Source organism: Oncorhynchus keta, chromosome 9 (genome assembly GCF_023373465.1).
Source record: "Oncorhynchus keta strain PuntledgeMale-10-30-2019 chromosome 9, Oket_V2, whole genome shotgun sequence".
NCBI classification, from domain to species: Eukaryota; Metazoa; Chordata; class Actinopteri; order Salmoniformes; family Salmonidae; genus Oncorhynchus; species Oncorhynchus keta.
Window position 1 is genome coordinate 15,805,013 of NC_068429.1, and position 13,910 is coordinate 15,818,922.

Sequence of the window (13,910 nt, forward strand, 5' to 3'; positions counted from 1 at the left end):
TCAGCACATAGATCTAGGAGGATGAGAACAGAGGAGAGAGAGTCAGCTTTGGCAATGCGGGAGACCCTCCGTGACACAGAGAAAAGCAGTCTCGGTTGAGTGACCCGTCTTGAAGCCTGACTGGTTTAGGGTCAAGAAGATTGCTCTGAGAGAGATAATGAGATAGTTGATCAGAGATAGTACTCTCAAGTGTTTTTGAAAGAAAAGAAGGATGGGATACAGGTCCATAGTTTTTGACATCAGATGAGTCGAGTGTTGGTTTCTTGAGAAGCAACTCAGGCCATTTTGAAGTCAGAGGGGACGCAACCAGTGGTCAGGGATGAGTTGATGAGGGATTTGAGGAATGAGAGAAGGTCTCCAGAGATGGTCTGGAGAAGGGAGGAGGGGATGGGGTCAAGTGGGCAGGTTGTCGGGTTGTTGGGCAGCCAGACCTCACTAGTCGCAGGATGTCATCTGGAGAGAGAGGGAAGAAAGAGGTCAAGGTGTATGGTAGTTCTGTGTGAGTGAGACAAATGGATTCAATGGGTTGAGTGACTGAGTAGCCGATGTCATCAAATATTTTTTCAAAGTGGTTGACAAAGTCATCTGCAGAGAGGGAGGGGGGTGGAGGCTTAAGGAGGGATGTGATAGTGAAATAAAGTTGTTGTCAACAGTTTCCTATGGTTAGAGGCAGAAGCTTGAAATTTAGAGTGATAGAATGTGGCTTTGGCAGCAGATACAGAGGAAGAGAAGGTAGAGAGGAGGTGATAGTATGATAGGTCCTCCGGGAAAGTTTAGGTTTCCTCAATTTTCGCTCAGCTGCCCACAGCCCTGTTCTGTAAGCTCACAATGATTCACTCAGGAGGGGAGGGCCGAGCCGGCCCGGAGGAAAACATGGCAGCCATGCATTGCCCTCAAGTGTTAAACATACATTCTTGAAATATTACAACCTAGTTTAAAATCAACTACATTGTGTCAGTCAGATTGGTTTGTATGCTAACACAAAGCAAACTATGTGTCAATATTACATTCCATGTTCATTTAAAATAATAGGAAACAATGTTGGTAATTTGATACAGGGGTATAACAAAACATGTTTTATTTCTATGAATAAGACAACAATCATAAGGTGACAGGATACAATACTACAAACCATACACATTTGTATTTATTTGTATAGAACCAACATGTATTCTGTGGCACCCGGCCAAATGGCCTGCATCCTGCACGAGTACACACCCAGTCTACTTCTACACATGTGAAACAGTCACTAAATGAATGTGATATGATATAGTTTCATTATCACTGGAAATAATGATAATTTAAGTCACATGTATTACAAATGTATTACATAAGCATGCAAAACTATAGTATGATGAGGTTCGGTATTTTCCGGTAGTCATCGTTACACATTCGGTGCTGCGGTGTATGATGTCACTAGCGACATCCCAAACAGCTCGCTCTACAGCCCAGAACAGCTCGACGCCCGTCGACGGCTATTTTATTCCGGGAGGTTTCCACACATTTTTGATCAGGTTTTAGAAAGCTACCCAAGCTAACTGCAAAGTAGAGGTAAGCGTGCACGTGGTGGGTTTCAATAAAAACGGCTTTGGTGTTTACTAACTAGTCTATTCTTATAGCAATTTTACCATCCTGCTTTTTCTAGTAACGTTAGGTTGTGTGGGATAGCATTTTTGTCACTAACACAACGAGCCTCACCCTATATACCTCAGTGGCCTCACCATCCCCCTGCTAACTAAGTTAGCTAGCTACTTGCATCTCGGAGATGCAAGCCCGACAGCAAAACCAGTTTCTAAACGTACTATACAATATTTGACATAACTGTCAGGGCACCGCCATCTCCTCCCTGGTAAAAAAAACAAGCTTAATTTATAACTTGTTGAAACAGACTTATATAACCTTATGGAGACTAGCTTTATTAGCTAGCTGAACCAGAAGCCATCACTGGCTTGTCAGCGTGCTAGCAAGTTAGCTAAGCTTCCTTGCGTTGACAGAGCGAGCCCACAACGTCGCGACCCATTCTACAGCAATATTTGCAGCTTATAAATGTTTATAAATCAAATACCCATTTATACATATGGTATGTAATTGACCATAACCTTAGTGTATACACATACATTATTTAATCAATTGTTATTTATTGTCTGTTGTCGACGGAATACATATTTGTGTCGACTATAGGCGAAGGACCCGCCCAGCATCAATGCCACACAGTTAGAATGGCATTGAATATAATGGCATCATCTGCTGGTCATGCCAACCAAGGCGTTTGTAAATAGCAGCAATACTGCGTAGTGGCAAATATTTACATACTTCTAAAATACGGCTTTAAGAATATCCTAAACTAATCTTTCTCATGGTAAGCAGAAAGCAGCTGGCTGGCTATTCATTTTTTTAGTAATTCGGCCATTGGATGGTGTCGATGGCCTTTGTCAATTTGTCTTTCACCTCGCTTTCAATGCATTTAGATGGTTTTCACATTGGGTGGTGGTATTACTAGCCTTTGTATACCTAATCCTTCCTGATTATAATTGTCTTGATGGTGTGGTCAACTTCTTGCACTAAATAGAGTTTTATCTCACCCACTCTGGCTCCTGAGTGGTGTAGTGGTCGGTCGGTCTAAGGCACTGCATCTCAGTGCTAGAGGTGTCACTACAGACCCTTGTTCGATTCCAGGCAGTATCACAACCGGCCGTGATTGGGAGTCCCATAAGGCGGCACACAATTGGCCCAGCGTCGTAAGGGTTTGGCTGGGGTAGGCCGTCATTGTGAATAAGAATTTGTTCTTTAACTAACTTGCCTAGTTAAATAAAAGTTGAAACATTAAAACTAATTATAATAATAACAACATTCATAAAAATCCTAATAAATGTAAAGTTATCATAATGAAAATATTTGTATTTTCCAACACACACTCGGATGAACAGCTGCTGTTGTCAGCAGTTCACCTTCTTTAAAAGTTTGGCAAGGGCCCTAAGGCAATGTAGATGTGAACAAACATGCCATGCCAATAAAAATCAAATAAAAGATATGTGTTGAAGTCACAGGGAGAGGATTTGCACAGCTGGGTGTGGGATGACCTCTGAGAATTTGGACTACGCTGTGCCTCGCTTGCGTCATTGCGTTTGACTGTCCTAACCACCACCCATTTCAAGGGTGGTGGCCAATTGTGGACATGACATAAGCCTTCTCCATCCTCGGTGAGAAATCCATGGGGAAAGTAACAACTACGTCCTTAAAGATTAGCATGCAACGCTTGTGATCTGTGCTTCCTGCTTTTAGCTGTTTTAGTTTTTACTTCTCCTGTGACCTAGTAAGACCAATGTCTCCATGACATTGCAGAGACGAGAAGGCCTGTCATTTTTCTAGTTGATGGCCTTATTCCGTGCTAATTTATTAATAGAATTTCAGGTCTATTCTCCGAGCTGCAGCCTGAGTGAAGAAATAATTTATGCGTTATGGATGAGCCTGTTCAGTTGTCTCCTCTCTGTCCTCATAGTGTCTCTGGTAGTTTTTGTACCAATGTCAGAATTTAGTTTTCCAGTCATCACTCCAGACTAAAGACGGTATGTTCTGAACTCGGGCCTGGTTGCATTGTGGCCCCTAACTCCTTCCAATAGTCCCTCGCCCTACTATGCACAGATCTGAATCGATTGGATGGGGGAAGGAAGCTCTACTTAGCATTTTGGAGAGTTAGGTGGAACAATCATAATGCTGCTGCTGTCTGTCCCTATCCCTTCGATGAGGTAATCCCTGGAAATATATAGAATGGAAGGGGCCAGGCAGGAAACAAAATGAACTTATTTCATTAGCTTCTTGTGTAGTCAAGGGAGTTCATCCACCGAGCTCAGAAATGGGTATATTTTATAAGCTCTTCTACCCACCACCACCCACTTCCCTTCATATGTGATGCACATTGTGTTTCTGTTGAAGGGTGACAGAATGGGTGTGGCTCAACAACAAACTGCTCAAACCATTAGACACACACTACCTTGAAACACTAAAATGTACCCTTGGCAGGTCTGTGTTTTGCATTCTTGATGTGTGTTTTGCATTCTTGATGGGATCAAGAACACGGTTGAGGTCAGCAACTGTCACCAGAGTGAAGGAGACACAACCAAGGACAAATTCACATGAAAAACGTTTAATCAGCGCTCCTCACTTAAAAAAAAAAAAGTGTCGTATGGATATCATTTTAAAGTCTGAACCTCGTCTAGGCCTAACCCTAAACATATTAACAGCGGACTGATTTAGCTTCCAGTTCCCGGCATATTCAAGAGTTTTTTTTCTCTAGTTTTGTCTTGTTTAACATGGTCAGCTATATGGTTTCCGGCTGGCTGACTGATAATCACATTTGAACAGAGAATGTGTTGACAGTGAAGTAGCCTAATTTAAAGCATCCCTATCCATTTACTAGTCACTCCCTGTCTGAAATGGTCGAGGACAGATGCCACTCTTATTCAGTTATACTGTCCATATATGTTCTGTTCAGTGTGTCAGTTTTGTGTAAAGGGCCCTACGCAACAGAGCGACGGATATGGTCCGTTCCAAAATTTAAGCTGCACAAAAGTATATGGGTGATTCTCACGAAACTGACAGAAAATAATTACTCTTGGATCACTAAGATTAGGATCTTTATTCATCCATTTCATAATTGTTGTGTTTATTGATCAGATATGCATTTTACCACAATTTTCACAACTACTAATGCAATAATTCTTAATACCGCAACAGTTTTCGAAGTCCAAAAAGGTAATAAACAAAGCAACTTCAAAAGTAAATTTTTTTATTTTTTTTTATTTTTACATTTGCTCACCTATTGAAAAGGCTGGAGTTAAACAACACTGAAAATAAATATATTTAAAATGAACTTATTATGTATTTCGCAACACAATCTTTTTTGAAACTTGTTTTTTTGTCATAACTTGTGTATACATGTTATTTGTATGTACTCATCTACTACATGGCCAATGGTATGCTCGTCGAACATCTCATTCCAAAATCATGGGATTAATATGGAGTTGGTCCCCCCCTTTGCTGCTCTTCTGGGAAGGCTTTCCACTAGATGTTGGAACAGTGCTGCGGGGATTTGCTTCCATTCAGCCACGTGCATTAGTGAGGTCGGGCTCTGATGTTGGGCAATTAGGCCTGGCTCGCAGTAGGCGTTCCATTTCATCCCAAAGGTGTTCGATGGGGATGAGGTCAGGGCTCTGTGCAGGACAGTCAAGTTCTTCCACACCGATTTCAACAAACCATTTCTGTATGTACCTCGCTTTGTGCATGGGGGCATTGTCATGCTGAAATAGGAAAGGGACTTCCCCAAACTGTTGCCACAAAGTTGGAAGCACAGAATTGTCTAGAATGTAATTGTAAACTGTAGCGTTAAGATTTCCCTTCACTTGAACTAAGGGGCTAGCCCCTTGAAAAACAGCCCCAGGCCATAATTCCTCCTTCACCAAACTTTACAGTTGGCACTATCCATTGGGACAGCTAGTGTTCTCCAGGCATCCGCCAAACCCAGATATGTCTGTCATACTGACAGATATTGAAGCGTTTTTCATCACTCCAGAGAATGCGTTTCCACTGCTCCAGAGTCCAAAGGCGGCGAGCTTTACTCCACTCCAGCCAATGCTTGACATTGCGCATGGGGATCTTTGGCTTGAATGGAAACTCATTTCATGAAGCTCCTAACGAACAGTTATTGTGCTGACGTTGCTTCCAGTGTCAGTTTGGAACTTGGTAGTGAGTGTTGCAATCAAGGACAGACTATCTTTTACAAGCTTCAGCACTCGGCAGTCCAGTCCTATGAGCTTGTGTGGCCTACCACTTCGCGGCCCGAGCCGTTGTTGCTTCTTAACATTTCCACTTCACAATAACAGCCCATACAGTTGACTGGGGCAGCTATAGCAGGGCAGATATTTTTACGAACTGACTTCTTGGAAAGGTGGCATTCTGTGTGCTTGATTTTACACACCTGTCAGCAACATGTGTGGCTGAAATAGCCGAATCCACTAATTTGAAGGGGAGTCCACATACTTTTGTATGTGTATAGTTTATGTATAAAGAACAAGGGGCACACTATCAGATTAAGCCCAGATTGCCAAAGTAAACATTTTATTTTTCCAAAATGGTTTCGGGGAGGAGAATGCATGTTTCGGTAATGAGTGTTACCTAGTTTGCCATTGGAAAACTGTACTGAGCTCTATTTGTGATTTAGTAACCCAATACATCAAACTGTGTCATTTGTTAATCCCAAATGATTTGCATAATACAAAAATTACTGATCTTAATGCAGTTGATATAAATGCCCCTTATTTTAGCATAAGTACTGTAGTTACATGCATGTATTTTCAGAATTCAAAGTGGACTTAAGCATAGAAAAAGTAATTTCTCCAAGGTCTTTACAGGTAATATTGGTGTATTAGGGATCCTATGGGTAAATGGGATCTAAATATGTGGGATCTGGACCAACAACTGGCTTGGAATATCAAACAACAGTATAGGTAAGTGCTAAAACAGGTGAACGTGTCAAATGGGGACATCCTCCTTTCAGTGGTCGGGTTGCTCTTTGCTGAAACAAGAACTCCAGATTGTGTCTTGAAGTAACTAATATTTTACAAAACATCTATACAATAGGTGTAAGCAGTGGTACTGGTAAATCATTGAAGTTACCAGCATAGGACACCTGTTGACTATACATTAGAATTAGCTCATTATCATCACCGAAATTAAGGTTATAATTATCGAAACAGACCTAAAAATGATTTGGTAATGAGAAATGTGTGTTAATGAGGCCCTTGGCTCAATCAGCAAGTAATAGGAGACAGCCATTATGAGTCAGCAAACCATTGATCACATCACTGAAGCCCATTCATGCCTCCATGTTGGTAAGGTAATGGCTCTCGAGTGTTTCAATTTGAGCTTTTTAGTCATTTCGGTAATGAGAAAGTGTCATAAAGGCGTGTTTGAGAACAAGATATACTAAGGACAACTCCTCTAGATGATGCATCATGGGTGAATAACATTTTATTTAAAAAAAATATTGCAGTTTTTACAGAAACTTAGTGTTACGGTAATGAAAAACATGTCCTCAGACACTGTTTTTACATAATCAATATTATTTGAATGTAAACTTCAACTAGTTTACCATTTTAATGATTTATGCACAACCTACAGCAAAATATTTTGTTTTATTCAAATAAGATACATTTATCTCAAGTAAAAGAGTATAAAATGACGCAAGAATTTAATCTGGTCTCATTTCGGTAATGAGAATTTGGTGTTAAAATATCTAATTCAGGCAAATGTAAAATGTATTTCAAATAAGACACTGCCATATACTAGGTGTCTTCGTTTTGAGAATGACAGTTGATTCTTGCAGATAGATGCATCATGGTTTTATAACTCAACCATGGCAGTAGCAAATTAACTAGTTTCATGAGTATCTCCCACGTACACCTACATAGAAAACGATGCTGCGTTTGCATAAAGTGAGTAGCAGCTTAATGCCATAGGAACTAGGCAAAGGAGCCTCTTGTATGGATGTCATGCGAATGCTGTTACCATGGCCTTAGTGGTCTATCAGGTTCCTGGCTGGCTGTCCTAACTCACCTCATACTTTGGGCATGCACACTTGACACAAAGCAAATAACTAACACTTTTGTAATGCTGCGACTGAATGAATTTTCTTATTGCAACTGTATTTATCAATGTCAACAAGTCATGTTCGTTAAAAGCAATAGTTTGAATTCTCCTCTTTTTGAATGGTTGGAAATAACCCATTGCTCTGACATGAAACTGTGGTGTATGTTGTTGCCTTTAGCCTGCGCAGGCACCTGTCGTCATGCCCCAGTTTATTAAACCAAAACTGAAGGTAACGTGTGTCACCACTGTGTGTTAGTTTGCATGCTGTGTGCGTTGCTGCTATCGGAAGGGTGTTCATTGAATGCATGGAAATTTCTGGAATGCTGAGAGCAGCCAGGAAGAATGTTTGAGAGCAGGCCATGATGCTGTTGTTTTGCTGAATAGAGGAAGAGGGAGGGAGGGAAAGAGGCAGAGAGACGCAAAGGGCTGGGCGGTATCTTGGCCTGCTCCCATCACGGCCTAACCACTGCAGGGGCGATGCGTCTGTCTGCGCTGCAGCGAGAGAACGAGTGAGAGAGAGAATGAGAGGGGCGTTCAGTTTCTCATTCCTCCTTTATCAGTTGAGCCTTTCATCTGGAGCCTAGACAGAAGTGACTGCTGCTGGCTTCATGGCCACCACCTCTCCTCAGGTACTGATTGCAGAGACAGTGTTGGAAAGAACAGGGCTCTGGATAAATATCTTGATTTTCTCTTGATACATAACCAAAGTTAGTTTTACGGGTTAATGGTTAGCCCATGTCCCCTAAGGAAATGTTTATGGTTAACTGTGTTAATCTAACTCTGGTCAGTTGATTTGGTTTTAGTTTATTTTTATGGTAATTTGTCACGGAATTCAGGCCTGCGTTTTCTGCATGCATTGTATGTTTGTAAGCAAATGTTTTTTGTCTTGACAGGACTTGGTTAATGTGGTAATTTGATTGGTTTTAACTGAATTTCATGGTAATTGAATCACTGAATTCAGGCCTACGTGTAGGCTACTGCATGCGTTGTCAGTGGAGTCATGTGCATGAAACTGAAGATTTGTGTTGATTTGAATTGAGCTGGATTAAATGAATGTTACTGACCATTATTTATGAAAAAAATACATGCAAGGGAATCACGTTTGCATTTGGCATGGTAAACCTCCCCAGATGTCAAATCTCTTGACATTGGCATTTCACTGTGTTGTTGACTGGGCGGCAGCCATTTTGATTTAATCCAGACGTGATTGTTTTGGTGATGTTCCAGCGTAGGATTTGTATGACGGATTGAAAGTTTATGTGAAAATTTATGAAAATAAGAGTAACAATGAAGCTGAATTCAATCTTTTGTCATGTAGCCTTATCACACTCTTGTACATATTGTTTTAATTCACAAACCAACCATCCACTGTTAACTTCTTCAGCTGCACTCAAATCTCCCCTGGGCATGCTACCGATCAGCTAGGAGTGGAGTGGGCTGTAAGGGGGGGGGGTTGTCAAGGTTCACTCTGAGGGAAGGGAACTGAAGCTACGCCTCTTCTCTTTGCACATGTATTTGGCATGTACTAAGTCTTCTGGGATCACCCTGCCGTTTCCTGTAAATTCCTCCGGTCTGCATTCGCCCAGTATGGCGTCATATAACCCCTCGCTAACTGATGTTACCATAGGAACCGTGAGGGGGCTGACTATGGCTGCGATTACACAGGCAGCCCAATTCTGATCTTTTTTTCACCTACTGGTCTTTTGACAAATCCGATCAGCTCTGAAAAGATCAGATGTGTAAAGATCTGATATAATTGGTCAAAAGACCAATTATCTGTTTCCCACTTGTCTCACCCTTTGGGAGTGATGATGGGCCTTCTCCTCAGTATAATCATTTTTTGTGCTCCGTCAAAACGAATGGATTTGTTTATTCCAGGAAGCGAGCGAAGACTTTGGTGCACTCAAATGAAATATCCAGCTACTAAGAGTAGCCTAGGCCTAATGCGTAGGCAATAATTCTAATGAAGCAAATCGATACCCCTCCCCTCTCCACCAACCCACCTTGTGTCGCATTCTCTCTCCGCAGAGCAATATCTCTGGATACTTGTGCAGCGATGGGAGCCACACAGGGATCTATAAATATCTCTGGCCTCCTCGAATGGAATCTGTGGCACGTTTTTATGAGAATGACCTGATTTTTAAAATGGGGAGAGTGGGAATAGATGCACTTATGGTTTTCATCCTTTACTTCTAATCATGGACTGATTCAGAACTGGGACACCAGGTAGAAACAAAAATCAGAAGTGTTTTGGCCCTCCAGGACCGGAATTGGAACAGCCCTGTTAATATGCCTTCATGACAATGGCTAACCGTCTGAAAAGGTACAGTCACTACTGTGTGGCGATTACAAGTGGTTATTTCAGTGACAAATACCTATTGCCGACAATGACGTGATGATATTTGCGTTCAAGTTGTTGGCTCATCAGGAATACCAAATTAATATTAATTTTGAATATTGCTGATTCACTCAATTCTGTTAATGCATTGAAAATGTGAAATAGTTTGACATGGCAGTTTGAGGTAAACACCCAAGTTGAATGCACCTGAAGGGGAGTGACTGAAGGGGAGAACAGAGGGAGGGAAGAATCTTCTAGAGAACCTTGAAACAGCCACATTTACATAACACTTCAAGTGTGCCGGTCCCGTGCATGAGTACTGACATAACGTCTTTCTTTCTCTAAAGATGTCTTATGTAGTTGGTACTGAAGTGGCAATTTAGCCTAGTTTCCTGCATCAGTATATAACCCAACCACTTTCCGGGTATTTAGGCCTATAGTTAGTGGGGGTTTTTTCTGCATAGAAAACTATTTGGGAAAATAGTTTTAGGGATGGAAAAAAAGCTTTTTAACTAAAACAACTAAAACCAAATAAAGTATGTAGGAATGATAATGGCACTTAAAAAAAATATATTTTGAGAACTAGCAATCACCAAAATAAATGCTAGATAGTCAGGGAGAATAAATCATTCCCCAAATGATGCATTCGGGAGTATTTTTGTCATTGCATGAGGCCCCCATTTGATTTTATGTTTAAGTCACTCAGATGGCACAAGCCATGGCAAAATGTGTAGAATGGCAGATTTTCTTTTAGCTCCATTGTAAAATGTGTAGATTTTCAGGAAACTATCATAAATCTTTTAGCTAAGCCGATTTTTCGCGCGGCAGGTAGCCAAGTGGTTTGAGCGTTGGACTTCGAATCTCCGAGCAGACAAGGTAAAAATCTGTCGTTCTGCCCCTGAACAAGGTAGTTAACCCACTGTTTCCCAGGCCGTCATTGAAAATAAGAATTTGTTCTTAACTGACTTGCCTAGTTAAATAAAGGTAAAAATGATTATTTTTAAGATTTCTTGTTGTTGACTGTACCATTGGCCACACCCATGGCCACCCACCCGTCACCCCCACCACCTAAGTGCTATTTTGAACCAGAAAAAAAAAAACAGTTAGCAAGACCGTACTTCACGTGGTCTCGCCACAAAAACAGGATGTGGGTCCACCACCTCAATCCACAACCTTTGTCTCTGTACAGTTGATAAGCAGCCCTAACCACTGTTAGGTATAAGTCCTAACCACCTTAGAGTTATTTAATTGCTGCTTGCTTACACGGTTGAGAAACCAGGTGGTTGGACTTTGACTATCCTATGTAATGCGGATGGAATTTGTGCATGGTGCTTCTGTCTCCTCCTCTTAGCACTAAAAATGAATGAACCTGTTGGCGAGAGATCAAGGGTTATATAGACGGTGAGCCTCGAGGAAGCATTCAGCTCTGCTGTTTACTAGTAGTATGTGGGGGTGTGTGAGGTAGTTAGTGGGTAAGTGGATGAGGGAGGGAAAGAGTGTTAGAGAGAGGGGGCAGGAGATGGAGGAAATTGGTGTTATCTACCACTCACAGCGTCAGTCGAGCACTATCTCCTATTGCAGCTGCACTGTGCTAGGGTCTTCCGCAGGTCGAAGATACAACGTGCTATGACGTGGCCTCTTCGTTACCCAAATGTATTGTGGTCTGATAAATGCTACAGATTTGTTTTTTTTGTAATGTAACCATTTACAGTGCCTTCAGAAAGTATTCCCACCCTTTGACTTTTTCCACATTTTGTTGTGTTACAGCCTGAATTTGAAATATTAAATTGAGATTCTTTGTCACTGGCCTACACACAATACTCCATAATGTCAAAGTGGAATTATTACTTTGTAGTTATTACTCCACAATACTAACCTAAATTAGAGTGAAAAGAATGAAGCCTGTACAGTATAAAAACTATTCCAAAACACGTATCCTGTTTGCAACAAGGCACTAAAGTAATACTGCAAAAATGTGGCAAAGTAATTCACTTTTTGTCCTGAATACAAAGTTATATTTGGGGCAAATCCAATACACCACATTACTGATTACTACTCTCCATATTTTCAAGCATAGGGGTGGCTGTATCATGTTATGGGTATGCTTGTAATCGTTAAGGAGTTTTTCAGGATTAAAAATAAATGGAATGGAGCTATGCACAGGCATATCCTAGAGGAAAACCTGGTCCAGTCTGTCAAGGGGTCTGAATACTTTCCGAATGATGGGCCGAGTTACACTTTTGACTTAAATCTGCTTGATGGCACGACTTAAATAAGCTTGAATAAAAAAAAAAGAATGGGCAAGTATTGTACAATCCAGGTGTGTAATGCACTTAGAGACTTTTTTTAACCAGAAAGATTCAGAGCTATTTTCGCTGCCAAAGGTGATTCTAACATGTATTGACTCGGGTGTGTGAATATTTTCATATTTCATTTTCAACACATTTGCAAACATGTTTTCACTCCATCTTTATGGAGTATCATATGTAGATGGGTGAGGAAAGATATCTATTTAATCCATTTTGAATTCAGGCTGTTAAACAAAAAATGTGGAATAAGTCAAGGGAAGGCATTGGGCTTGACACCTGGACTTGCACACACATTCAGTTGTCTCTAAACCACATGCCAACAGGGCAAACTCTTTACAAGGTCCGATGACTTCAAGTTCACACTGAAGTGACGATATCTCACACGGCTGTAAAATTCGCTGCATTTAACACCGACTTTGGCACATTGTGTCTCAGAGCAGCAGTGTCTCCCAGGAGAGGGTGGTGTCCTGAAGAGACATGACCCAAAGGCTGTTCACTCATTGGTCCAGAGAGCTGTCCCTCAAACAGGCTAGTCAGAGTAGCGTGTGTCTTCATCCCCACAGGCAGATGTCAGAGCAGAATGGGGTTGTGGTCAGCTAAATCCTGGGATGATTTAAACCCTTGTGTATTAGGACTGGTGTAAGGAGACGGGGGAGGGGAAATTGTTTAGTATAATGCTTTTTACAGAAAATGGGCCAGTGTAGAGGCTACTAATGGGTTTAAATGCTTTTTCATGATCTTGTCAGTTATTTCTGACGTATCTCTTTCTTTTTATAGATTGATTTGTTTGATGGCAGAGTGGCCATAAACTCATACAGTACATTCGGATAGTATATTGAAATTAAGCTCCGGTTCTTCCTGTTTTAAATTATCATTGAGATATTTCTACAACTTGATTGGAGTCCACCTGTGGTAAATTCAGTTGATTGGACATGATTTGGAAAGGCAAACACCTGTCTATGTAAGGTCTCACAGTTGACCGTGCATGTCAGAGCAAAAACCAAGCCATGAGGTCGAAGGAATTGTCCGTAGAGCTCCGAGACAGGATTGTGTCAACACACCGATCTGGGAAAGGGTACCTGCAGCAACGAATGTCCCCAAGAACACAACAGCCTCCGTCATTCTTAAATGGAAGAAGTTTGGAACCACCAAGACTTTTCCTAGAGCTGGCCGCCCGGGCAAACTAAAGAAATAGGGGGAGGAGGCATTTGGTCAGGGAGGTGACCGAGAACCCAATGGTCACTCTGACAGAGCTCCAGAGTTCCTCTGTGGAGATGGGATACCTTTTCTAGAAGGACAATCATCTCTGCAGCACTCCACCAATCAGGCCTTTATGATAGTGTTCAGACGGAAGCCACTCCTCAGTAAAGGCACATGGCAGCCTGCTTAGATTTTGCCAAAAGGCACGTACATAAAGGACTCTCAGGCCTTGAGAAACAAGATTCTCTGGTCTGATGAATCCAAGATTGAACTCTGGCCTGAATGCCAAGCGTCATGTCTGGAGGAAACCTGGCACCATCCCTACGGTGAAGCATGGTGGTGGCGGCATCATGCTCTGTAGATGTTTTTCATTGGCAGGGACTGGGAGACTAGGAAACATGAACGGAGCAAAGTACAGA

The 13,910-nt window shown here is 41.6% G+C and overlaps 1 protein-coding gene across 10 annotated transcripts in view; it reads left to right on the top strand.

Moving 5' to 3' along the window:
- The first annotated feature begins 1,385 nt into the window (after positions 1–1,385).
- The window catches only part of LOC118387335 (spectrin alpha chain, non-erythrocytic 1), a 53,972-nt gene continuing 41,447 nt past the window's right edge, over positions 1,386–13,910 (top strand). For 9 of the 10 annotated variants that reach the window (XM_035775567.2, XM_035775573.2, XM_035775575.2 and 6 more), the window contains exon 1: positions 8,113–8,273. In XM_035775567.2, the coding sequence (XP_035631460.1) occupies positions 8,253–8,273 (21 nt within the window). In that variant the 5' untranslated portion in view covers positions 8,113–8,252. Of the gene's footprint in view, positions 1,552–8,112; positions 8,274–13,910 lie in introns of those variants that run through there. The other variant, XM_035775569.2, reaches the window with a different exon arrangement.